The sequence below is a fragment of the Parus major genome, chromosome Z, assembly GCF_001522545.3.
Source record: "Parus major isolate Abel chromosome Z, Parus_major1.1, whole genome shotgun sequence".
NCBI lineage: Eukaryota > Metazoa > Chordata > Aves > Passeriformes > Paridae > Parus > Parus major.
This window is the reverse complement of record NC_031799.1, coordinates 61,596,430-61,621,040: the sequence shown is the minus strand read 5'-3', so window position 1 is coordinate 61,621,040 and position 24,611 is coordinate 61,596,430. Positions and strand designations below refer to the sequence as shown.

The following is a 24,611-nucleotide window of genomic DNA, read 5'->3' as shown; positions in this document are numbered from 1 at the left end:
AATGCCTCTGGGGAGGCATCCCTCCTTTTCCAGAGGCTATTTTTATGTATAGTACAATTTTCACAACATTTTTGTTAGGTTATGCAATATAATACAGCTTTACGAAAAAATACTTGGGGACAACAATGTATTTATCAAATCAACTGATTCCTAGTGGCTTTGGTGCCTGTGTATAAAACACCGTCAAGCGAGACAAGTTGGAAGTAAGTACATGACAGTATGGTTTTTACTTTGTAGCATGAATTTTCTGTCCATCATCTATAGCAAAAAATATGACAGTGAAAACAATAGTAAAATTATCTGAAAAAAGACCAGAAAAGAGATTTTTAATTTACCCTCTTCAGAAAAACAAACTGGGGTTGCAGTTGCATAAGGTTCAGATTTTGTGACCCATTGATTGTTACTTACTTCTATAAGGTGGATATTTGCAATTAAGCATACTTTAAACCGTTCAGATATAGGATGAGAGCTAACTCGCGTAATTATTGAACCAATGAATAAGAAGGGCTAATTGATGCAAGATATTTAATATCATATTCAAGGAATGTGTATTTATGAATATTAGCAACAAGGTGTAACTGCCTGGTCCTAATAGCTACAAGGTCCTGCTGAATCCAATGAGAGTGTTGACTGCAGTTCCACTGGAACAATTTGCTCAACCATCTATGAAATCCTAGCAAAGGCAAGCCATGAGGTCTTAAATTTACAAACAGAGCTAAACAGTACATTGGAATATACTGAGGAAATGATCACACAAACTACAGAAATACTAACAGATCTAATCCAGATCTAACTAATCGCTGGCAAATAAATCCTCAGAGACATCAATCAAACAGGGAAGAATGTATTTTCCTCCTTTCTAATCTTGAAAAACAATCAAAAGATGTGGGAAGATGTTGATCAACATCATAATAACCACGTGTAAGGGAAAAAAATAATGAACCTAAAGCAGAGAATCAACTGTAGTAGAAAACATGGCTTTGGCTTTCTGTGCTTTACTATTTCTACTTTTCTAGGAAAACATCTGCTTTAAAGGTAGGGACATAGGTTTAGGTGGAGAAAAAAGGAACTCCATGTTATTCTATGACCTTCTGTTAATTATTCAATTTCTCATACTTCAGAGAAAAAAGAGTGACAGCTGCCTGACTTTTGCCTACAAAATCAGTCACCTTTGCTGATGCTTTTTTCTCAGAGAAAAAAATTCATGGATTTACATGAATGCATTGCAATGGTATTTCTCATGTCCAAATTCCTTCAAAACCTGCAACAGATCCTCATCGTAGGTTGGTCAGACTGATTATTTTAACCTTCAACCAAAACTAAGTAGATCTACAGGTAGTCCAAAGCTATCATGTGGCTCAAGTGCTTAGACCATTAACAAGTTTGGGTTGGAGCGGACATGAATTTTCTCCAACCCCAGCCAGGCACCTGGTAGTGCCGGAGACAGCTGACAGCGTCCAGCTGATCTTCTCTAGGCCCAGGGGTGCTCCGCTTATGGAAGCACGTTGAGAGCTGCGGCAACGCTGCCTGAAGACATGGAAAAAGGAGCAGCGGGAGCTCTGCCCTCTGTCCGGGCCTGGACCACCAGGACTGCCAAAGCGGCAGCCACCTCCTTTCCTTTTTGATGGTAGCGACCACGGACAGCCGGGCCGCACTAAACAACGACGTACAATGTATGTGAAGCGAGGCCAGCAAACGGGCACACGGTGCCTGCCGAAGAAGCAGTTGTGGGCCTGTTCCTGTCCTGCCTGGTAGCCTAGCAGTTTCCCCCGGGACGGGCAGGCCAGAACAGACCGGGCCTACAGGAGCAGCTGGGTCTCTCCCACGGCCCCTCCTCGCCCTGGGCGCCCCGCGGGCGCACGGCCCGGAGGCCGCCGCTGGTGCCGAACACGAGGCCTTGCCGCAGGCCTCGCACCTCGCCGCGTCTGCTGCGGCCCCGCCGGCGGGGCGGCGGCCTCCGGGTCCGGCGGGGGGGCAAGCACAGCGCTCCGGGGCGCTGGCTTCCGAGACCGGCAGTAGCCCGGGGCCGAAGAGCGCAGAGAACGAGGCAACCCGGCGCCGACGCGGCTGCCATTTCCCCTGGCCTTCGGCGCTGCGGGAGCGAGGGCGGGGAGAGGAGGCGGAGGAGAAGGAGGAGGGAGGGGAGAGGGAGGTGGCCGAGTCGGAGCGCACTGAGGCTCTGAGCTGCCAACACTCACACATCGCCTGCCGCCGCAGCCGCACTGCTCCCGGATTCCGGAGAGAGGGAGCGAGTGGAGGGAGCGAGTGGAGGCGAAGAAAAGCCAGACGCGGGAGGAGGCAGAAGACCGCTGGCAGGGGGAAGGAAGTCAGAGAGGAGGGAAACGTAGAGAGAGGGAGAAGGACCCCTCCTCCCCGCGGAGAGACGACTTCCCATGTAGCTAGGGATAGAGTGAGAAGCTGGCGCTCAGGAACAGTGAGAGAAGCTCTCACAAGCAAGTTACTTAATCCCCGGAGAGCGGCGGAAAGAGGGCACAGCAGCAATCACTGATCAGAACCACTATTCCCAACCCCTCATCATTTAACCCCCGGGCGGTTCAATGCACTACTCCAAGCTCTTCCTAGTTTCTTCCTCGGGCTAACTTCGGAGGACGTATCGCCGGAGCGGCCCGGAGGGGAGGACAAGGGCCTCGGAAGAAGGAAGGAGAAGTTTTGTAGGGGTTTGCGTGCGGAGGAGAAGATGGGCTGGAAGCGCCGCTGTTGCTGGGGAGGCGGAGGCGGCGGGGACCTTCTCTGCCGGCTCACCCTGGTGCTGGGGTTCCTGCTGCCCGCCTGCAGGACGCGCCTCTACACCAACCACTGGGCTGTGCGGATAACCGGGGGGCTCCCGGAGGCCAACAGGATAGCGAGCAAATACGGATACGTCAATATAGGACAGGTAACGCTATTCACAACTACTTCCTAGCGGGCACCGGCGCTGCGGCCGGCCGGCGGGCGGACAGGGTCCGCTGCCGCCGCCCTGCGCCGCCGGGGCAGGGACAACGACGAGGGCAAGGGACGGGCGGCCCCGCGGCCGCTGCCCGACCACGGCCCCGCCGCAGGCCCCGCCGCCGCCGCGGGGCGGTCAGCGGACCCGCCCCGGCCTCCCACCGAGGGCCGCGGGAGGTGATGCTCGGGGACAGGTATGCCGGAGAGCTTGGGGCCGTGGCCTTCCCCTTCGAAGCCAGGTGTGAAACGGGACGCAGGCCAGGGAGCCGTCCGCGGGTCGGGAGGGGGAGGGCATCGCCGGGGGGGCGTCCCGCCGCGGCTCTGCGCGCCGCCTCGCTGCCTTGGCGGCCGCTGAACTTCGCGCTCCGCGGCGGGCAGCCTCCTCTGTCCCCTTCCCGAGTTGAAAAGCGCTGGTACAAGACGAGCTCGTCCGGCAGCGAGCGCCGGTCTCCCCCGCAGGCAGGACGTGGCAGCCGCGGCCGCCGGGTCGCCGCGGAGGGCGTCCCGACCCCCGTGTTGGCGGGGCGTGCGGGAGGAGGAGGTGGCAGGGTGTCCCGGAGCGGCTGCCAGGCGTGCCGCTGCCTGCGGCGTTCCGTGGGGAAGGAGAGCGCACTGGTGGGGCCGGGGCCACACCTGGACTTGGCTAGATCCAGATATCACCACGTCAGAAAATTTTTGGATCCAGTCAGGTTCAGAAGCTGCAAGTGAGTAAACACCTGGTTCTCGCTGGATGCCATCACACTGAAAAATGCCCCCCTTTTAGTTAGGGAGAGTGCTCTTCAATGTTCTCTTTAAAATGTCCTATCACTTTTTCTTAAGGAGTTTATAGTCGGTGTTCTAGGCTTTCTTCGCAGTTGTTCTCAAAATACGAGTTGCATATGTGGGGTTTACAAGGTGAGTGCCCAAAAAATAAACAGTCCTGTTGCATGCTTGGGCGCAAACATCCGAGTACATTCTTACTAAACAGTAGTTTATTTTACATGAATTGAAAGGTTAGAAATGAGTATTTACAGGTAAAGAAGGCTTCCTTTTATACATGAGGTTTACAAAAACGCAGCTGGTTTACACTCCAGGCTTTTCATGTCAACCAAATCAAAGTAAGACCCGATTATTATTGCTTTAAAATGAGTTGCCACTTACTGCATCATTGAGTCAAAAGTTTAAAGTACAACTCAATGTTCCCACTCATTGCCAGCCTGAATAAGACAGCTGTGTGGTCAATTAAGATAAATAATTTACATGAGAAAAGCTGGAAAATGTCACCGGGGTAGCACGAAACGTGATGTGTAAAGATGCAGTTACTTAGAAAAACTGAGTACCAACTTCTTTCAGGGAGCGCTTAAGCAGAGAGGCAGTACTACTTCCAGCTGGAGGCACTAAAATTTGGGAGAAAGGTTGAAGTCAAAATTGAAGTACTACTTCGGAACTACCATTTAGGAACCAAAATTTTTTTGCATTGGCTTTCTTTTTAGTCTTACACGTTTTTTTGCTCAAGATGTTTGTATTCCTATCTGGGCCCTTAAAGTGCCAAAATAAGCAAGTCAGTTGCAGGATGCACCTTTCCCTATTTTTTCTTTTGTCAGGCTGCCTGGTTAGCTCAGAGCCTGCCTTTTTGTGCTTTGCTTATGTAAACCCCATCTCGAATTAAGGAAAGAATGTAGTAAGCCTCTCTTCTTTCTTATATGTCAATGAAAGTGTCTATATACAACTATGGGATACTAATAATGGATAAATTTCAGATTAGGTATACAAATGAGAATAAGAGAAAATAGAGACTATAAGTAATTAAAAACTGGAAAATACTTTACTAGGTCATGGGTATAAAAATCTAGACTGTGTGTCTCTGTAAAGATAGGTAAATGGAGTAAAGTATTAACTTGTGGAGAAAGGGAATCAGAACAGTTTGGACAGATGAGGTGGACTTGTCCATTGCAAGCTTTTTTCATAGATCTGGAAAAGCAGGAAAATATTTGGCACAAAACAGGAAGTGCAAAAAGAAGATAAGAATGGGGCAATAATCTGCTGGTTATTATGGACAGAGTATTGCAAGCAATTAAAAAATTTATTTTGTGTGAGATGTTGAAAGATATTCTCTTATTTGAATATGCTCTGAAAACAGGAGACACCAATAAGCAGAATTTTCTTGCAGAGTTACGAAGTAGGCATAATATTTTTGGTTACATTAAATTTATGAGTTCACCTTTAAAAAGAAAGTGCAAAGAGCTAAATGCAATTCGGATGATCGAAAGAACTAACATATAAATTATCCAGAAAAATAACCTATTCAAAATATTCAAAATAAGTAGTAGTGGAACTGTATAAAAATGAAAGTCAGGTGTTTGCAAACCAGGAGCATTCTAACAATAGTAAATTGCATGATTAGAGTTGAAGGGAACAGTGGCAAAGAGGGGTTCTGAAGGTTTTATTTCCACTGACCATTCTGTTAATTTTGTGTTTGTGGAAAAATGGCATTGAAAGGTACATTAAATTGATCAGTGGAGACAAGATGGTAGACCCATAAAGGCTCTGAATTGTAGATAATAACCAACATCCCTTCTCCCAGTTTTTGTTATTTACTGCTTTTCCTTGTAACTGCTTTGTTATTTACTGTTATTCCTTGTAATGGGAGGAATTTAACTAACTGGTTTTTGATGCTTGTGTGATTTGGAGAATATCTAGTTGAGTCTTGAAATACCTCTTAAGTAATTTTTATTGTCATGGCAAACCTGCAAAGGCTTGCTAAATGACTGGACAAGTCAATCAGAAATAGATGGCAGAAGGGGCTATTGAAAGAGGCCCTGAGATGACCTGCTGGTGAGTAGTTGAGAACTCTTTCTTTCACAGCTTCTGGTAAACTTCTGTTGCTCTCAGACTTCTGTGGTCTTCATGTCTTACAATGAAAACCCAAGCTTTAGCTTCTGTGTTCATTGAAATGAGGAATTTCACATTAATTTTCAGGGAACACAGAACACCAGAGTGCAAATCCTCTTTAATTCTATGTTTTTCCAGGCTATGTGTTCTGTTTCCTGCTTCCTACAATTTGCTCTGACATACTTCTTGTTTATCTTGTATTTCCTGTATTACCAATGAGAGGCATGTCTTCCGTGTTTCATTGGACTTTAAGGTTACTCAAACATGTAATATCAGGACTTAAATGCATAGAGTTGACTTCTCTCCCCCTTTTCCAGTGTAGGCTTTTCTGACTTACCCTTGAAGTGCAATTAACAGTTTCTCTAGCAAGAAGAAGGGTTGCATTGTTCTTTTTCGAACGTGTCTTCTAAGACAGTGGTCTGGACTTGCAAGCCCTCTGGGACTGTGATAAGATAGCATAACATAAAGCAGCCAGGGAGTTGTTCTAAATTCCATGCTGGATGGAGCAATTTGGGGTATAGGGCATCCCCCAGCATTTCTTTGCTGGCTCGTTTTTTATTTTGCAGTGGCTTGACAAAGCAGACCATACCTTAGAGAAAAGTATCTGTCACTGACATTCAGGAGCATTTCTTTCACTGTTGGCAGCTGTCAAGGGTTAAGCATATCTTCTGTGTAGCATTTTGTACATTTGGTACATATTGTGACTATTTTCTGTCATCAGATGCCAGGAGTTTCTTGTTCAGGTAGTGGATTTTCCTTAAGGTTCAGGAGTACAGGAGAAACAAACCTTTGTGATACCACGAAGGTGATGGAAGAGATAAAAGATAACCTGTGGTTGCAACAAGGGAGAGAAATGCTACAATAGTAAACTTCAGTCCTGCTCTTCTTTTTTTTTTTTTTTTTTTTTTTTTTTTCTTAATTCTAGGCAGGAGCTGAGGATGGGTTAGCTCTTTCCCGCATCACATCTTTCTTCTTCTAATAGTATTCTTCCAGGAATTTTACTTTCCTGATCTCTTTCAAAATTAAGTAGCCTATTTACTGCCCTTTGCAAGTTTGCAAGTGACAGACCACCTTATCTCTACAATTTTCTTCCTGCAAGGAGTAGATACTTAGCCAAAAGGCACCTAAGTGTGCTGAGTTGAGCTGTGCCTCAGGAATCACAGTAAGATAAACACATTTGGTTTTCTAAATAATGTAAAAGCTGATATCATTTGCCAATAGGTGTTTTGTGGTGGGTTGGTTTGTTTGTTTATTTGTTTGTTTTAATAAGGAGTATTGGTTTAAAACCAGCAGATCACACAAAGATTTAGTAAATAATATTTCAAACTTGTTCATTTCAACAATTTATTTCAAACCTGACATTCCACTGATGTCACAGAGAAGATGTTGTGTATCAAGGTCAATTGATAGAAAGAATGGGAGGAATGGCTGTTTTTCATTTTCCAAATCTATTCCTGATGGAAGGCAGAAAAAAATTTTGCAAAGTAAGTAGTTCAAATTGCAAGACAAGGAAGCAGTTAAGGAAGAAAGGAACTTGTTCTGAGATAAAAAGCCTAAACTAAGGTTGTTGTCTTCAGCAAAGGAAGGATTTTGCTGCCAAAAGTCTCCACCACTTTACAAGAATGTCTCAAAAAAGCAAGATGGTAGGCCTTTGTGCAAAGAAGTTAAAGTACCTCATAATATAGATGGAAAATAGAAGAAACATACCTCTTAAGAGCCTTTATGCCCACAGCATTGAAACAGAGTATACCTTATTAAAATTTAATACCTGTAATAAGTTTAATGAAGTCCTGAGTACTAAGGGTACAAGTATGAGGACAGTGGTATTAAAGACTTAAAGCCAGGTGTACTCTAAGTTGTGTGCATATGCAGATATATAAAGTGGGGTAACACAAATCCACCAAGGAAAAATGAATTTTCCTTTACAGGAGGAAAAAAGTGCATTTAGGGGTGGTAGACAAATATTTGGAAAATATAAGTCCTGAAACAAAATTTTTGCAAGTGCTCATAATGCCACAAATTCAGTACGCCTGAACATATTGGAGATTACAGAGGGTATACCATAGCTATCTCTTAATATTTAGTGGTAATTTTCTCATCTCTGCAGTTAAAAATGGGAGGGAGGAGGGAGAGAGAACGTATCTTAGTACTAGTAAATATGGCCTTCTCATTAGGAGCTGGATGAAGAGAAGGAATGGCTCCTGGTCATACAGGCAATCTAGTAGCCATTTGTATGTTGTTACAAAATGAGGGAAGATGATAATCTTGTTTAACAGTATACTGATCAAACTACAAAATGCATGATGATTTTTTTATTCAAAGCCCTTAGGCAACCACAAACTAAATTATATTTTTAAGAATGGCAATTAGTTGCAAGCCTAATTTACAAATGGCAATGTTTGTGCAAACTGCTTCTCTCAAGCAAAGTGCAGAAGTGGACCAGACTAGGTTAAATGGAATAAATCTTGGAATAAATAAAACACATTGAGGTAAAGCCATAGTACACCTTACCTCAAGTATGACAGCAGTCATGTCTGGTATGACAACCTCTGACTGACAATGGCTAAAGCTGTAGAAGTGAAAGGCAAGAGGAAAATTGCTACTGATCAGTTTGTGCATTGCAGTGCCTTTAAGGAAAACCAGATATGCCCACATGTTTCCTGGCAGATATACAACTTGTTTTTGAAGGTCTTCAGTGAGAAAGTTCCACAGTGCCAATGGAGCTAGTGGTTTTTGTGCTTTCTTACACTCTTTGCCCTGGTGAAGTAGAAACTGTGTTAGTCTTTCTGCAGTTCAAAACCTGTGTTTCTTGTTTCTCTATGAATGTAAAGAGTAGCAACATCAGAAAAGTTGTAGCATTTCCCTCTTCCAGACTTCTATGTTTTCCATCCATGTTCAGTGCTTTCCTTTGTTTTACGTAAGTGAGCCTTTCACTGACCAGTCTTGCTGTTTGACTCTGGTCTTTCTAAGAGATCCTCATCTTGAGCAAGGAGCTGCCAGAGCATTAAGCTGAGTACAACATAAGGATTCCTTCAGCTGTCCTCAGGAAAGCACTCCTATTTATGTAACCATCCTGTAGCCATATGACATTCTTGACAGAGTTCAGCCTGTGATCTGCTCTGGTTCAGAGATTGATTCTGCCAAATTCCTAGCCCATTGTTCTCCAGTCTGAATTTATTCAGTAGGTTGCTATTTACTAGGTGTAGTACTTTGGTTATGCCTTTGCTGAATGTTGTGCTGCCTTTCTCGACCATATGTTACAGTGCCAGTTTGCTTTGAATTCTGTTCCTGCCCCTCAATACCCTAGCATATAATCTCTGAGTCTCTATGTATTTTATGTTTAGTAGGTGTCTTTTCTATGCCAGTATTCAGGTCATTAGTTGAAATATTGACCAAAACAATTTCAAGAGGAGCTCTGGCAGGTAATTGTTTGCTGCCTTGCTGTAATAATTAGATAAATCAATCTTGCTTATAAAGTTTTGACCTACTGTTCCATAGTTTAATTCTGTGTCCTGCTTCAGGAATTTGGTACTTATTACTCAAGTAGTACTTGAAGATAGATAAAGTTTTTAATTTACAAAGTATCTGCTCAAAATAAACATAAATAATGTAATAAAAATCTGAAGAATATTGGATTGGACAGTCATGAATGATGTGTACCTTAAGGTGTTTGTAAGTGGATTTTTGACTCCAGTTTTAAGCTAGTCTGAAATTAACCAGTTCTAAAAGTGATGTTTTTTGGGTTTTTTTTTTCCAATTTACAGACTAAATTTAGTCATGGCCAGTGTTATATATCTGTGATATGTATCCATTATATATCTTGTACTTTAATGGCTCATCTCTCTCCATGACATTTTTTGGGCCAGCCTTTATTTTGCCTCTGTAGCTTCTGGTTTCCTATTAGAAGATAGACTTCGTACTACTACAGTCATCATAGTTGCTGTGTTTTGATTGACATCTGTTTGTCTTGACCAGAAATGATGTCTTGCTTTTATACAACCTCCCCACTTGTTTGTACAGTGCCATAAACAATGCTCATTGTCAGGCAAGATATTTCCAGTGTCATATTTGTGTGTTTTACTGGTGTATTCTGCAGTTCTGTGATTGATCAGTACACCTTTCTCTTCTCCTCCAAATCATCAATTGTAAAATCAGCAAGTGGGGATATACACATCAACCATATCGTGTGGTACTCTTTGTCACCTGCCAAACACAGGAAACAATATGATCAAATGGAATCCTGCTTGCCAAAGATACATACCTTAAGACAGTAAGTGTTTATTTGGCAACATACTGAGCCAAATTCGATTGAAAATTGCAGAATGAAAAACTATTTGGAATGAAACATTGGCAAGTCCAGCAGAGTATGAGAACTACAGAATGAAATCCTGCCAGAACAGCTTGTTATGGACATTCTTGTGGATTGCAAGATGTTGCACAATGGAGGTGAGATTGTAAAAATCATGTTAATCAGGCAAGATGGAATATACAGTTCTAAACAAATCAGGAAAGAAAAAGTTGTATGTACAGACTCTTCCAAATAGAAGGAACCTGATCCCAACAGGGATAGCATACTTTTTAATAAGGGATAGCTATGAGCAGTGGCTCATCTTTGCTCAAGTTCCATTTTTTTTCCTCTTTGTTTTTTTTCTTTTTAGGATGTTTCTGTGCCAGCAGGGAATGGGCATCACTTAGGTTTGTGTTCTGGGGTCAGATTGGAGTTAAGAGATGCTGCAAGCAACAATTAAAACCTGTGCTATGTATTTTATTCAGACTAGAACAAAACCTATGAGTTTTGTGTAAAAGTGCTTAGAAGGTAGTAAAGTTACAGAATAGTGCTGTGTGTCTGAAAGTCAAGGCTATGATTGGATAATGTTCTCCTTTTAGAAATATATAGTTTAATCAGTGGTAGCAGGTAGAGATACTGAAATCAGCTTGAAAGTAAACTTTCTAACACAATTTGAAGTATTAGAATGCAGGAATTCTTTATTACAGTGCTGGACACCTTCAGAGGATTTTTCCTCTAATCCAGTGTGTGTCATGAAGCTGCACAACAATGTGTTTATTCCATCATGATCATACATATTCATTAAAAAGTACTTCCTAATTAATACATAAATTTCACTCCTCCTGGAATCAACTTACAGGCCTCCACCCTTAGTAGAAGTCCTTTAATGGTCATTGAGTGTTATCTAAAGGGGCCTCTAGTGGTCATATTCACTGAGTGCCCCCAATATTGTAAACCTTGCTTAGAACTCCTCTGAGGGCTTGTGTCATTGTTTCTTGTTCCATAACTTTGCCACAAAACCTACTAGGTTCCTCATTATCATTTTATCCATTGGTTCTAGTATCCTATATGCCTACTTTTACATTCTTTTATCTAATTTTCTAGTTAGCCTTTAAGCTATATTTTGCAACTTCAAGGGAGCTGAAAATTTCCATTCTTTGTGCTTGTCTGTCAGTAGTTTCTCCTCTGGATAAACCTAGAAAATGTTTCCTTTTCTTTTCTGGAGCCTTTCTTTGCGGAACATATTTACACAGTAATCTGATGTCTTAGAAAGAGACATGGAAAGAAAGCACATGCTGTGTTGCACCTTTAAAGTGAATAGTATGACATCTAGGGCATAGACAAATAGATCCTATAACATTTTTGCTCACCTGAACAGCCCTTATTCCAGCAGACCCAAAAGGATGGAAGGCTGTTCTGTGTCTGATAGAAGATCTGTCTAGATGCCACTATCCAGGAACAGGCAGTGGTTTTAAGTTACTGCCCTGGGTGAGGAAGAACAGAACAAGAATCCAATGCTTCTCCCTAACACTTCTTTCAGCTGTTTTCAGCTAAGGAGCCTGCCTGAGCTGGATATGGTTTCTGCATTCTTAGAAATTCTCAGTGTTTGATTTCTCCAGATTCTTGTTCAGTCTTTGAAATAAAACAAAACTTTTAGCATCCACAGTATTCCGTAGCAAGGATTTCTAAAGTTTGCTACTACACTGTGTGAAAATGCGTTTCTCTTTTGCTTGTTACTTATTAACATTGTTAGATGGCTGCTGAAAGAGATGGTGAAATATGTCTTTTGTCCACTCCTATGCCATATATGATTTTTTAGACTTTGGATATTTTGCTGTAAATTATGTTGTATCTAGACTGAAGGGTCTTAGATTACTTTGTTATTCCTCATACAATTTCCATTGTACCATATCTTTGTCCTCTCTTCTTTTCCTACTTGGAAACTTTTTCAGATCTATATATCCTCTTTAAATAGAGGGGACTAGAGCTACAACGGTTTTAGTGTCACAAAACCTTGCATGAATCTCATAATTCCACATGCTCTGCTTTATTCTTCGTATTATAACTAATGTCTAATATGTCATTTACTGTGGGGACTTCTCTCAAGCTGAGTTCCCATGGATTAGTCTGCCATAACTTTGAGATTGTCATGTTTTAATGGTACTGGGCAGCTCCAAACTGTTCATTTTGGTGTGACGTTCGGTTTGTATGCAAGTTAATGTACTTTTGTCTGTATTGGATTTCATTTGATATTGTTGTCACACAGTTTTGCAGGGTGCTTCTGCAGTTCATGCACAGTCAGCTGTTGGAGTTTTTATATCAGTCATGGCTGACGTCTACACCTCAGGGCTCACTCTTTTTCCCCATGCATACTTTTTATAATGAAATATTTTAGGTTCCAGAAGAGGTTCTGCAATGGAATCCAACAGAACTCCATCTGGAGCCTCCACTAATTGCAAGAAACTGATTGTTACTTAATAAAAAAGTAGCTGATTACTCCTAAGCTTTGCTTTCAGTTTGTTTGTGTTTTTTTTTTGTTTTCATTGCTTACTTCTGCAAAGACCTTTTGCAATGGGTTCTTAAATTTATAAAACCTGTTGGTGAAGGGCATTGTCAAAAGCCTTTTGGAAGTTCAAACAGTGTATCTATTTACCCGTCTCTATCTATATGCTTAGCCTCTTACAGTAATAAATTTGTAAGGCAGATTTTTTCCCAGTTTAACTATTTCCAAAGCAGTGGCTTTATACCCAAGTGTCCATTAATTATCTTTTTTCTTGGTTTCTATTATTTTTTCTAGTAATGACTTGTAGCTTCATCACATCTCCATTTAAAAATTCACATCACATTTGTCATGCAGCTGTTCTTAAAAGTGAAAACTGTTTTTAGAATGAGATTTTCAATTGCTTTAATCTATTGAGAGTTCTTATTCAGTTATTCCACCCATATTCCTTCAACATTGTGAACTGCAGAATGTCAACTATTGTGTCTCAAGTAACTGATCTTAGCTGAACTGAAGCAAACGAATCAATCAAACACTAAACTTTGAAAAAACCTGATGCTTTTGTGAGCATGCTGCGCTCCAATGAGCCAAGCATAAATTAACAGCTTTAAGCTGGGGAAATTCCCCTACCCCTGTTGGAAATTAGTAGACCCCTTTCCCGCAGGATTGGGTTGCAGAGTAAGCTGTTCTCTCATGAGCAACCAAGCCCTGTCTTGCACAACTGATAGTTTTACCAGTGGGATGTTGAGTGAAACTAATGCAGATACCTACAGAGTGATCTTATAACTCACATTAGCTTCTTTCATTTTTAAAGTATTTTACTCCATGAAGTATTCTGACATGTGCCCATCACCACATCACTGTTGTTACTCTTTGCTGCCTGTCTGATCAGGCTGAATGTTTGCTTCAGCTTGGAGTAGTTTAAATTTCCATTGTCAGTGAACAACACACCCCTACCCACAATGAATTTTAGGTCAGTGAGTGATGAGGGTGGCCAACTGACAAATCACAAAGCCATCATCTGGGAAACCCGGTAGCTGGCATTAACAGAGGTGTAGAGGTTTGTTTTCTATAAGAGTTCACAATTCTGTGACTCAAAAGGGCCCAGGACTGTGCTGGTATCAATAAATGGTTCTAGCACTGCAACAGACTGCTCTTTTGGAAACTTTTGTGTATATAAATGCCTTTCCAATTGTGTGAAATTTGAACAATTTCCATTTCTTGCCTCGCAAATAGAAATACTAATCTGACAAACATAACCACGTGGTTAGCAGTTCTAGTGGTGGTTGAAATTTGTATAGTTTTTCTGATGTTTCTTATCTTGTAGGACTCTGAAACAATATTTCAAAATAGAAATGAAAATCCATTTTTAAAGAAAAATATATGGTTTTATCCAATGCACTGCTGTCATTCTAATTATCTTTATCCTTTTTCTGTGTTTTGGTATGTTTAATATCAATGTATTAAACAAACATGCAGTAGAAACTTTTATCCTTTCTCCAATAAAAACCACTTTCAAGCATTCTCTCAACCCTGAGGTTGTAAGATTCTGCTCTCCAAATGAAAGATCACCAAGGAGTGTTCTTTATATATGTGAAATGAATAGTGTCTGGGAGCCGTAACTTGTTTATCATTAGTTTTAGTAAATTTAGATGTTTTGTTATGAATTGAGTATTAGCTCTCTTTGGCTTTTCTCTGTAGTCTGAAGTAATTTAGAAGCTTAAGTTAGTTCTTAACTTAATGAGATTAACTACACTTAATCTAAAATGTAGGCCTTGCTGGGGTCTAAGTTAAAAAAGGATTAAGTGCTTCTTCCTTAAATTCTTATTGTAGTTACCATTAAACCCAACAAAAGATTCCAGTGAATCCATTGAAAGCTTAATTGAATCTTCTAGCATGTTGAAAAATGTTACAGCAAGAGAGACCTGTGTATATCTGAATTAATATCCCTTTTTTGTGTCAGTTTTTTTGTGTGTTTATTATTGTTGTGATTGCCAATAGCAACTTTATGTAGAATATTGCAAGACTGTGCTAGACATTCTATGCTAGAATAGAGTCCCTTGGTGCGCTGTAACTGACTTTCTTATGAGACTTAATTTAAGCAACTTAAACGCTTCTCAACTCCTCACTAAATGTTAGTTATGATTATGTAGCTGTTTTATTTCTTTCTGTGTTTGAATGCTACATGATGCAAATACTTTTTTGGTCTCATTTGCTCACTTACTTGCTTTTTCTTTTAGTGTATCTTTAGATGCTGTCAAAGGGAATTTTTTTGCTTTCATACTGTTAAACTGTTACATGAACAGGTGTTGCTCTAGTTGTCTTATCAAAGTCAATGGGGTTACATATTGAGACATAAATAAAGAATACTGACAAACCTGGCTTTTACACAAAAAAAGTATGAACTTTTGTACAGCTCTAGCATTAACCAAGTAAAATAGATGACTATGTCAGTAACCTGGTGTTCTGGACCAGTTGCATGCTTCTCTGTATTTGGTAAAGCATGTTGTACAGAGTGGAGGATATCAGATTTCACTAGAGTACAAAGTTGAGGAAGTGTGATCTAGGTTAACTAAGAGGGTTATATATGTATAAGAGGGTTGCACTTAGTGCCTACACACCCCACATAGATGAACTTAACTCAGTCTTAGGTATTCCCATGAGTCACTTCTTTATAACTCTTTGGTAAATTATATCGGTAATAGAAGAGGAAATTGCTTAAATCAAGTCTCATGAGAAAGTCAGTTAAATGAAAACATTGTACTTCCTATGACCAGTAAGAGCTGAATTCAGATTTGTAAGACAAAGTACAGCATGAAAAGGTTTATTGCTGGCAATATAAATGTTCCCTGTAAACAGTATGACTAGTGTAAGTCACCACATTAGTCATTTTGAATGGTATAAATTCCCTTGCTATTAATGTGCTTAGGAGTTTTATATAGATGTTTAAATAACTGGATGCCGATATAACAATATTTCTACTGTTGTAGAAGAACTGCCTGGTTCTTAAATCTTTTACTCATACAAGTAACCCCATTAGATTTGACTGCTCTTGATTTATGCCTCTGAAATTCGGTAGTTTCAACAGTTATTTCTGACTTGCAGTTTTGTAAGTGAGAAGGTGCTTGATCCCATGGGACTGGGTAGATGTTTACAAGTTTCAGGACAGACATGATGCTTATTAAATATTTCAGAACCAAGATTTAAAGTGAAATGAATATGTGCAATTTGTTGTGAGACTTTCCTTGCAGTAGTTTGTTAAAAAATAAAACCTCTTAACTAACCTTTGTACTGTTTGCATGAATGAAGTAGCCTGATCAGAAGGCTCCTTCAAGCCTCCTTCAAATATGTTATTATAATTACATATATGACAGCATAGGTGAAGAAACATTACAAAGAAACAATAGTCTTTAGAGCCTGGAGTAGCTAATAATGTATGGTATATAGCAGTTCTGTTTGCTCCTTCAACATTCATGACACTGCATGAGTGTGCATCTTCACTTTACATTTGTTTTGTGATATAACATGAACTAGGATTGGAAGTCAATAATATAGAGCCAAAGCTGATTTCCATTGATGCAGTATATAGTTTTGACATTTTAAATTACAGATTATTGAGTTAGGAAAGGGGGGAAAAAAAAAAAGATTTGAGAAAGCAGTGGCAATTTAGTTGGCTTCTCAAAATTAAAGGTTAAGGGTGTTTGTGTCCTTTTTGATGGCTTCATGAAAATGATGACTGTGGTGCTGAAACAAACATTACCATATTGCCTAGCAGCTTCTTTGCAGATAAAAAATATGTTTGTTATGGCTTGAGCTTGCAAACGCATGATGACTGCATTGATGTCACTTTAAATACTTCAGAGGTTACTTTTGTTTATTCAGCATAATATAAATACACTTTGTTGTGCTCATTTTTACTTGCAGAAACAAGGTGGTGACTCACTCACTGGGCTTCATAAAAAGTGGCATAAACTACCAGTTTATGTTATGCTGGTTTTTGTATTGAAAATAAATTATAGAAAAGATGAATGAAAATGAAGGAAGTAACTGATTTTCTTCTGAGCATTTTCATGAAAAATGTAATGTTGCCCTGGAACTGCAAGCCCATGGTCAGGTTTGCTGCATGACATCACATTACTTTGACAGGGACATGAGCTTTCCAGTTGCTGCAGTGCTCACAAGGCAAAGCTCACAGTTGCAGTTATTAATGCCTGTAATTACTGTACTTGAATTTTAATATTTCACATGACAAATGTGGAAATTACTTTCTTCACTATCTCTCCCCAAATATTTTAGGCTAATAAATCTGTTGGAGTCTACACTTCATATAAACCCCTCTACCACTGCCTGTCCAATAATTAAGGACCCGTGTTCATTAATTTTTAGGTATGTTTTTGAACATTGTTCTAATAGTCACAACGTGTTTATCAGTCCTAGAGAAGAGGTGGATGAAACCCTTACCAACCTTCAAAGAAAATTTTCAAGTACTATAGTGGCATTTTTTTCAATTTAATGCTTGAACAGTCAACACAGTGTCCAGATATCTTCAGCTTCTCACTTTTTTTTATTCTTAACATCACTGAGGGCATATTTGTGTGCCCTCAACTATGGGGAAATGGTACCACGTAGCAAGTGTTCAAAGGGTGCTGCTAATACACAGCACAGCTCAGGTGTTTTCCTCCCAGAAAAGGATTGATGCATCTTCTTCTCAGAGCTGAAGCTGCAACAGAGAAGGGTAAGGGTCAAGCTCAAGCCCTGATTCTGTCATAACTTTTGCAAGGAATATGTATTTACTGTGGTCTCCCATCACCTGTGGCATGTAAGGCTTCACTGCTCATCCATATAGGACTCAAACATAATTTTCACATGGTCTTTATTCAGGCAGCTTTTCCTTGGCTTTACTTACCTGATGGGTGTATTCGGGATTTCTCTTTTTATTATTTGGCTTCAGTATTCCTTTTTTACCTCCACTTTTAGAAGTAGCACCATTTTCAATTAAATATGATCAAGGTATATATTTATTTTAAAAATAATCAGTTAACCTTTCCCACTTTTCAGAATTCAATGAGGCAGAGAGTTCATAATTTTCGTAACAGGATTTGCACAAACATATAATCTAAAAAAACATGACACAGTCCTATTTGGAAGGATTGTTCCTCCTGTATAGTAGTGTAGATTCAGTTAATAAATCTTCGTATGATCCAGCATATGTTTGCCTTAAGGCTGTGATGCAGTTTGAATTTATTCTTTCTAATACCTAAATTAATCTTACCTGCTGATTTGTACTAAAACTTGTGATAGAAACTTATTAGGTTTTTGTAATGATGTAAAACACTTTATATTGCTATTTGGTTGCTATAGGTTTTTTGTCTTTATTTTTCAAATTAATTTCATGTGTTAAATTTGGTTACCAAGAGAGTGCTAAAGTAACGCAATTTCAGAAAGTAGAATTTCATTTGACAACATTTGTTTTAAAATACTACTGTACAAAGTAACCTTTATGCAGAAAGTGTGATGTAGGAAGCTTTTTCCAATTCACCTCAACTTTTAAAAGTTATGGATCAGTTAGGAGTCTCAGAGGAAACATAATTCGGTTTATGTTGCTAAATGTATTTCATAATATATTTTCAGTGAAGCATTTCTCTATATAGAAAGGTAGAACTTTGATTTTAAAAAATAGTTTAGAATTAATCTAACTATGAATTTGGAATTCCACATTTAATCCACATTTCAGTTTTAATTAAATTATATTTTAGAATTTAGACTATAATTATGCCTAAGTTATATTCTGTAATGCAGTAGAAAGCCTCGGAAAGAAAAACTATGAGAAAAACTACTTTTATAGAGGTAATCCAAAATCAAATGTACCAACTGTCTTGGCTTGAGACAACTTAAAGATGTAGGCACTCTGAAATCAGTAACATCCCCCCTTTTGGTTTGAACCAGTAAGGAATGAGATATGAGTAGATACAAGTGAAAAAATGGTACCAAAAGTTTAGTAACAGAATGCCAACAGGCAAGGGAAAAAGAAAAGTAAGTAACTGCTAGATAGCAAACTGCTAAAGCTCACAACCCCCAGGGAACAAAGAGAGGCCCCAATGCTGGAAATGCCCTTTCACAAAACACTGCCAGCTAGAGGCACATGGCTGGGGGACAAGGGGAAGATAACGTCCCACCTTCCCTTCCAAGGTGGCACCCTCTAGACAGCTGTCTTTCTTTCTGGTGAGAGAAGCCAACAGACTTGAACCGACTTCACCAGGAGGCATCTGCAGAACTCGACCAAAGGCAGCTCAAAACCACCAAATTCAGCCTCTCTGAGATGCGTGAAACCCCCAAAATTAAAAGAGAATCCAAAAAGGGAAGACAAACCTTTTGCCTGAGCAAAGGCCAAACAGCTCAGGAAGGAAATACCACACGGCAAAGAACTGGAAGCTGCCCATGAGAGAGGATTTTAAAAATGCCCATGACAGCATTCCCAGACACACACAGAGCATACCTGCCTGTAGATCTTGCAGTAACAATTTTTGGGCACAGATAGATATCGAATACAATAGCACAACTGTATAAAAATCTCAGCTTTGGTACTGAATTAGAATATCAAAAATTATAACTGGCCTCATAATATCAATGTGTTTTAATCCTACTAACAAAAGCATATGAAAATTAGAAGGCTGGAGTTTATTTTTCAGTTGAAAGAATTAATGTATTACTTTATTTTTAAAACAAAATACAGCAGCATGTAAGCAACACCAGTGACAATATCTTAAAGAACATAAGGCTGAGCTACTTTATTTTAATGGCTGTTACTAATTTTTGGCAATTTTATTTAAAAAACCAAACTAGCTCAAGGCAAGTGCCCAGACAAAATTTCTCCATTCAAATAACTGAAACAAAAGTGAAAAATACAAAAGAAGGATAGAATGGTGCATTTTAATTCAGTAAGGTGATATGCTTTCCTCTCTATTTAAACTGAACAATAAAGAATCCTAGTGGTTAAATAGGAAAGTGTTGTGTTCCCACCATGTTGAAGAGATGCAGCATGATTTACTTCTATGGAATTTCAATGTTTCTGCTGAAACAGCCATGTGTTTTTTTACCCCACTCTCTGTTTTGCAGTTGTTTTTATTTTTCATGTGCAGGTGGTTCAGAAGGGAATCTTAAGTTTTCCCGCTGAGCTGTCCTGTCCTCTAGACTGAACATTCAATAAACTGGGCAAGAACTCCTGGTTACAGTATAGGCTTTTTTCCATCTAGGAGACTCAAAAAATTCTTCAGGAAGAACAGGTATATTGAAGCCAAACTAATTCAGAGTGTCACTATTCAGGAGCAGCAACACTTCGCAGACATCAGTTCCACTCGAAACAAACCTGAGAAGGACATATAGGAGAAACAGATATGAACTGGCAGATATGTTCCTACCATGAGAACAAGGTTCTTATCTCTAAGAATAAATATCAGAGATATCTCCACAATATGGGCAGTTGAATATGGATGCTAACAGTGAAACAGGGAGCAAGGTGCCTGTGGAAATTGCAGGCCACATAACTTTCTCAGTCTTGCCTGAGAAAGTGGCCTGGGAAATCATGGGGAGGAATTAAAACAATCCTCAGAGATAGAGAACAGCCTTGCAGGTGCTGTTTGTCTGTTCCTTGTTTTCTTGCAAGAGAAGGTCGAGGGGTGGTGTACCCCACTGACCAGTGATGGTGATGTGTTAGTTTACTAGCCAATAAGAGTTTTCTTTTCTGTACTTTTCACATACCGGTCTATAAAAAAGACCTGAGGTAATAAACCAAAAGAAATTCTCCTGTTCGACTCCTAAGAGAGTCTGTGTCGTTCTTTCGCCGTTCCCAATAGAGCGACAGTTGAATTTATATTAGTTAAACAATAAAAAAACCTTTCGACTTGATGTTAAGTTTGGGAGAGACAGAGCCGTCATCTCAGGCTGCAGCTCAGATGTCTGAGAAGCTCTGCAGCTGTCCTTGTAGTGATTGGTGCTCCAGCCTCACTATGCTGGAGGTCTGTCATTGCAGACCCAACAATGGGGTTTTGGAGAAGAGAGCTGGAGGCTGAGAAAGTGTGGTCACTACTGTAGTATTTTATGGTGAAAAAATCGCATCCCAGTCTCCCAGAAAATGCCGCTACACAGTTTTGTTTCTTGCAATACAAGTTAAGTTTAGGTCCCAGGTCTGGAATGATCATGACCTTTTCAGATATTGGTGCTTTTTTAAATAAGTGAACAGCTAACAGCCTCTGTAGAGCTTTCTTGACCCTAAATGCTGAACCAGAACCCTGGTTTTAAGATGTGTAACATTTTCTTATCTGGAGTGACTCAAGAAGGAAAGGGAATGGCTGTTTTCTGTAGTATCTTTGAACTGGTTTACCTGCAGATAACAATGAGCCAGCTGGGGTCAAAATTAAGGGCTATGGGCTTACCTTGTGAGATTTCAGATTTACATTTGCATCTGGTCTTGTTAAACCTTGTAAGATTCCTATGGGCTCACTTTTCAAGCTTGTCTTGGTCCCTCTTAATGGTATCCCATTTGTCTGCTGTGTCAGCTGCACCGCTCAGCTTGGTGTCTTTCAGGTCATTCTGTGATTCTGTGTATGCTGGTTTTAACAACCAACAGGGAGCTAAATTCCAAATAAGCCACTCTCTTTCTCCCTCTCCTTCTGATAATGAAGGGACAATAAGGAGAGATTATGTGATGAAAATAACAATTTACTAAAATCACAATAACCACAGCAGTGTCAATAGTAAAAAGCACACAAAAACAAAGTGCCTTAACCACAAAAGAACATTCACCATGAGGTACAAGGAAAAAAGCTTCTCAAAGATAGCACCAGATGTGATCTCCAAACAAAGGCAATATGGTGAGGAGAGCCTCCAGAGCATAGTGTTCTCCCCCACCCTCCCACCCACCCCAAAAATAGTAGAAAGAAGGGACAAAATAAAACCTGGAAGCTAGTTCATCTGAAAAAAGGAATTGTGCAGCTGCTGGCTAACCTCAGTCCTCTGCATGTGCTTGAACTTCCACCTCCAATACTGCTGCTTGGAGCTGTCCACTTCAAGATCTCAACTCCCATAGTAGCACTCCAGAGGAATAAATGGGAGGAGGGAAAAAAATTGGTGGGCAGCAGAAAGGACCAAGTCCACCAGGGTTTGAGCAGACAGTTCAGTTTGCTTTTGTGACCAAGGCAAGAGTTGTGCATTCCCAGCTTCTGGCCCTGGTTTTTCCTGCCAAAGCAATGCCCCCCAGCGATGTTGTGGGTGATATTGAATAAACAATGCAAAAAACTCCACCCCCTTTTCTCTTTAACTAGACACTATGAAAATATGTAAAATGATACCACATTATACACATACAGAAATGATATTTCAGAGACAAATTAAAATGCTTCAACCTGAAAAAAATGTAGAAGTTTGAAATAGAGTTGAAATGATTTTGTTAAAATAAGATGATAATAGTAAACTTAATAAAGTTTCTTCATATCTCTGTTTTTGATATTTTCTTCTGTCAAGGACTTTAAAACTTTGGAATTTTTTTGCAGTTCTGAAAATTGGGAAGGGTCATACCTTCACCTCCATGTGAAATACGATCCTGTGCCTATTTATGATGATTTATATTCCAGCTCTGCGCAGGGATAGCAAATCTGTGCTTCTTTGGCTCTTCTGTTGTCTTACTGAGTTCAGAATCATTTCTGTACCTGATCTGTCTTCCTTTCTAAATCCATTTAGGAGCAAATTCACTAAAGCCTGGGAGAAACAGGGACCCGTACAATATATCCTCCAATTCACCAAATCAATAGCATATTGCTTTCTATTCAGCCCTCTGGAAGAAGAGTACTTTCCACCTAGATGTTTAGAAGATTTGCCTCTTGAAAAAGAATAATTGTTTACAAGCTAAGAAGCATCTCTTAGGTTTCTGCCCAGTAGCTTGAATGACTTCCCTACTCTTGTTCAGCTATATATTGGAGTTTCAGTCAGTTTCATTTCAGAATGAAATGAAAGAGCTTAGTCAGATAGGTCAGTTTGGTGACCATATAAATGTATTTAAAGTATGTTTAACAGTAATCTTTAGCATTTGTATTTCCTTACAGAGTTCATGGGGACACAATGCCCATGTAGATTAATGCATTCAGTAATCATGTCGTAAATTATCTTACTGTTTCCCTAGACTATAAAACAACACATGGAAGAAATATTTTTCAAGAGCAAGCTTAGAAAGTTTGGTTCTTGTTTCATGTTACCTGTAAAATCAACACATTTTCACAACTTTAAATAGCAAAAAAAACTTGATAAATTTAATTTAAATATGTGGATGCTTTAGTTTTCAGGGACAGCGCTGTGACATTGCAAGATTGTTAGTTCCTGCGAACTGAAATAATTCCTGGGAATTATTTAGTTCTTGAATAAATATAGTATAGTACAACTGAAATGTATGTATAGGTGTATTGAAAATGGTTATTTACAAGTACTACTACTGAAGAGATTAGGTCTTCCCTACAGCCACTGTCCATTCTTTTTCCTTTGGCCAGGCAGTATTTTCCTATTTCTTTTTAAATAAATCATTCCCTCCATGTAAAAAAAAAAGGAGAAATTACAAAGATTTCCCAAGGATATATGTGAAACTGTCAGCAGTCCCTAGCAGTAGTAGAGTAGTTAGCTCTGATGTTTCTGTCTTTGCATTGCTTTTCTCTGAGAGTGCCTCTAGGACTTGGGAGTTAGAAGTATAAAAAACAAGTATAAACAAGTATGTTTAACAAGAACATACACAACAAGTTTTATTGTGCTATAGTTACATGGTTTAATTCTTCCTAATGGTCCAAGGAACTGGAAGGTCTAAGTCAATTCCCATTAAGGTAAGAGAAGGCAAAAAAGCTTTTAGTAATGCTGGTGTTACTTTGCTGTGAAAAGCACTGGCATTTAGTGAATATGAATTTAATTGCACTTAAAAGATTTGGGCTTATTTTAATTCCTTGTCAGTTATGAACTAAAGCTGTAGATCTCACAATTCTAAATAATCAGTATCATTATCTGAAAATTAATGATGGTTGGAAGACATTGCACTGCAATTACCATACATAGTTCCAAGGGCTTAAGACTGTCTCCTAAGCCCAAGTTCTCAGAGGGGGTAGATCTGACAAGGATTACAAATGTGCTGTCTCCCTTAGGCTGGAAGGATGCAGATGCTTCCAGTATCTTCCATGGATGGCTAGTTCTGCTAAACTGTAGAACCTCCAGGAGTGCAATTAGGTAATCTCCTAAATTTGCTGGTTTGGATGCCCTCAGAGTGGTCAGCTAGTGCTAATCTTTAGTTTACTTTATTTAACTAAATAAATCAACATCTTAAACTAGTGCAAGACAAAACACTGAGGACTTGGTGATATTGAGACCTTTGTAGCACAAAACATGGATGGATGCTTATTTTCTCTGTAATATGGCCTTTCTGTTTAAACAGTTCCGTGAAGTTGTAAAATCCAGTTACCCATCTGAGCTGCGTCTTTCCAGTAATGTGTGTGCTTTTGTAGCACACAAACAAACTACACAGACAAAGTAGAGGGTTTCTAATGCACTCTGAAGGCAGCAAGGTCTATAAAAGTTCAGTTACCTTTATGGGTTACTGGTGGGGTGAGTATGCACTTTGCAGGTCTCTGAGGACTTACAGAACAAGGCTAACATCACTTCCCAGCAGCTAGCACTTCAGTCTTATTTGAGGCTACTGATGAGTCCTGGAAACATCCAGAAAGTAACTGATTACATCCCTCTGTCTCAGGAAAGCATGCCATGATTACATCCCTCTGTCTCAGGAAAGCATGCCATCACTTGCTCTAAGTCTGGCACCAAATTTCAGTAACTGTTATAAATAATAGTAATGTACAACATTAACCTGATGCTACTGGACTTTGCTACAGGCTCTTAAAATCAGAATAAACTTTAGTTGCTGTAGTCAAAAGTAATGGAGTGGCAGAGAGGAGAGGAGAGGAGAGGAGAGGAGAGGAGAGGAGA

The 24,611-nt window shown here is 39.8% G+C and overlaps 1 protein-coding gene across 2 annotated transcripts in view; it reads left to right on the top strand.

Annotated features, from left to right (window-relative positions):
* Nucleotides 1-2,162: 2,162 nt before the first annotated feature.
* PCSK5 (proprotein convertase subtilisin/kexin type 5) overlaps nucleotides 2,163-24,611 on the top strand; it is a 229,767-nt gene continuing 207,318 nt past the window's right edge. The window contains exon 1 of one of the 2 annotated variants that reach the window (XM_015652533.3): nucleotides 2,163-2,896. In XM_015652533.3, coding sequence (XP_015508019.1) covers nucleotides 2,699-2,896 — 198 coding nt within the window. In that variant the 5' untranslated portion in view covers nucleotides 2,163-2,698. The remainder of the gene's footprint in view (nucleotides 2,897-24,611) is intronic. The other variant, XM_015652536.3, reaches the window with a different exon arrangement.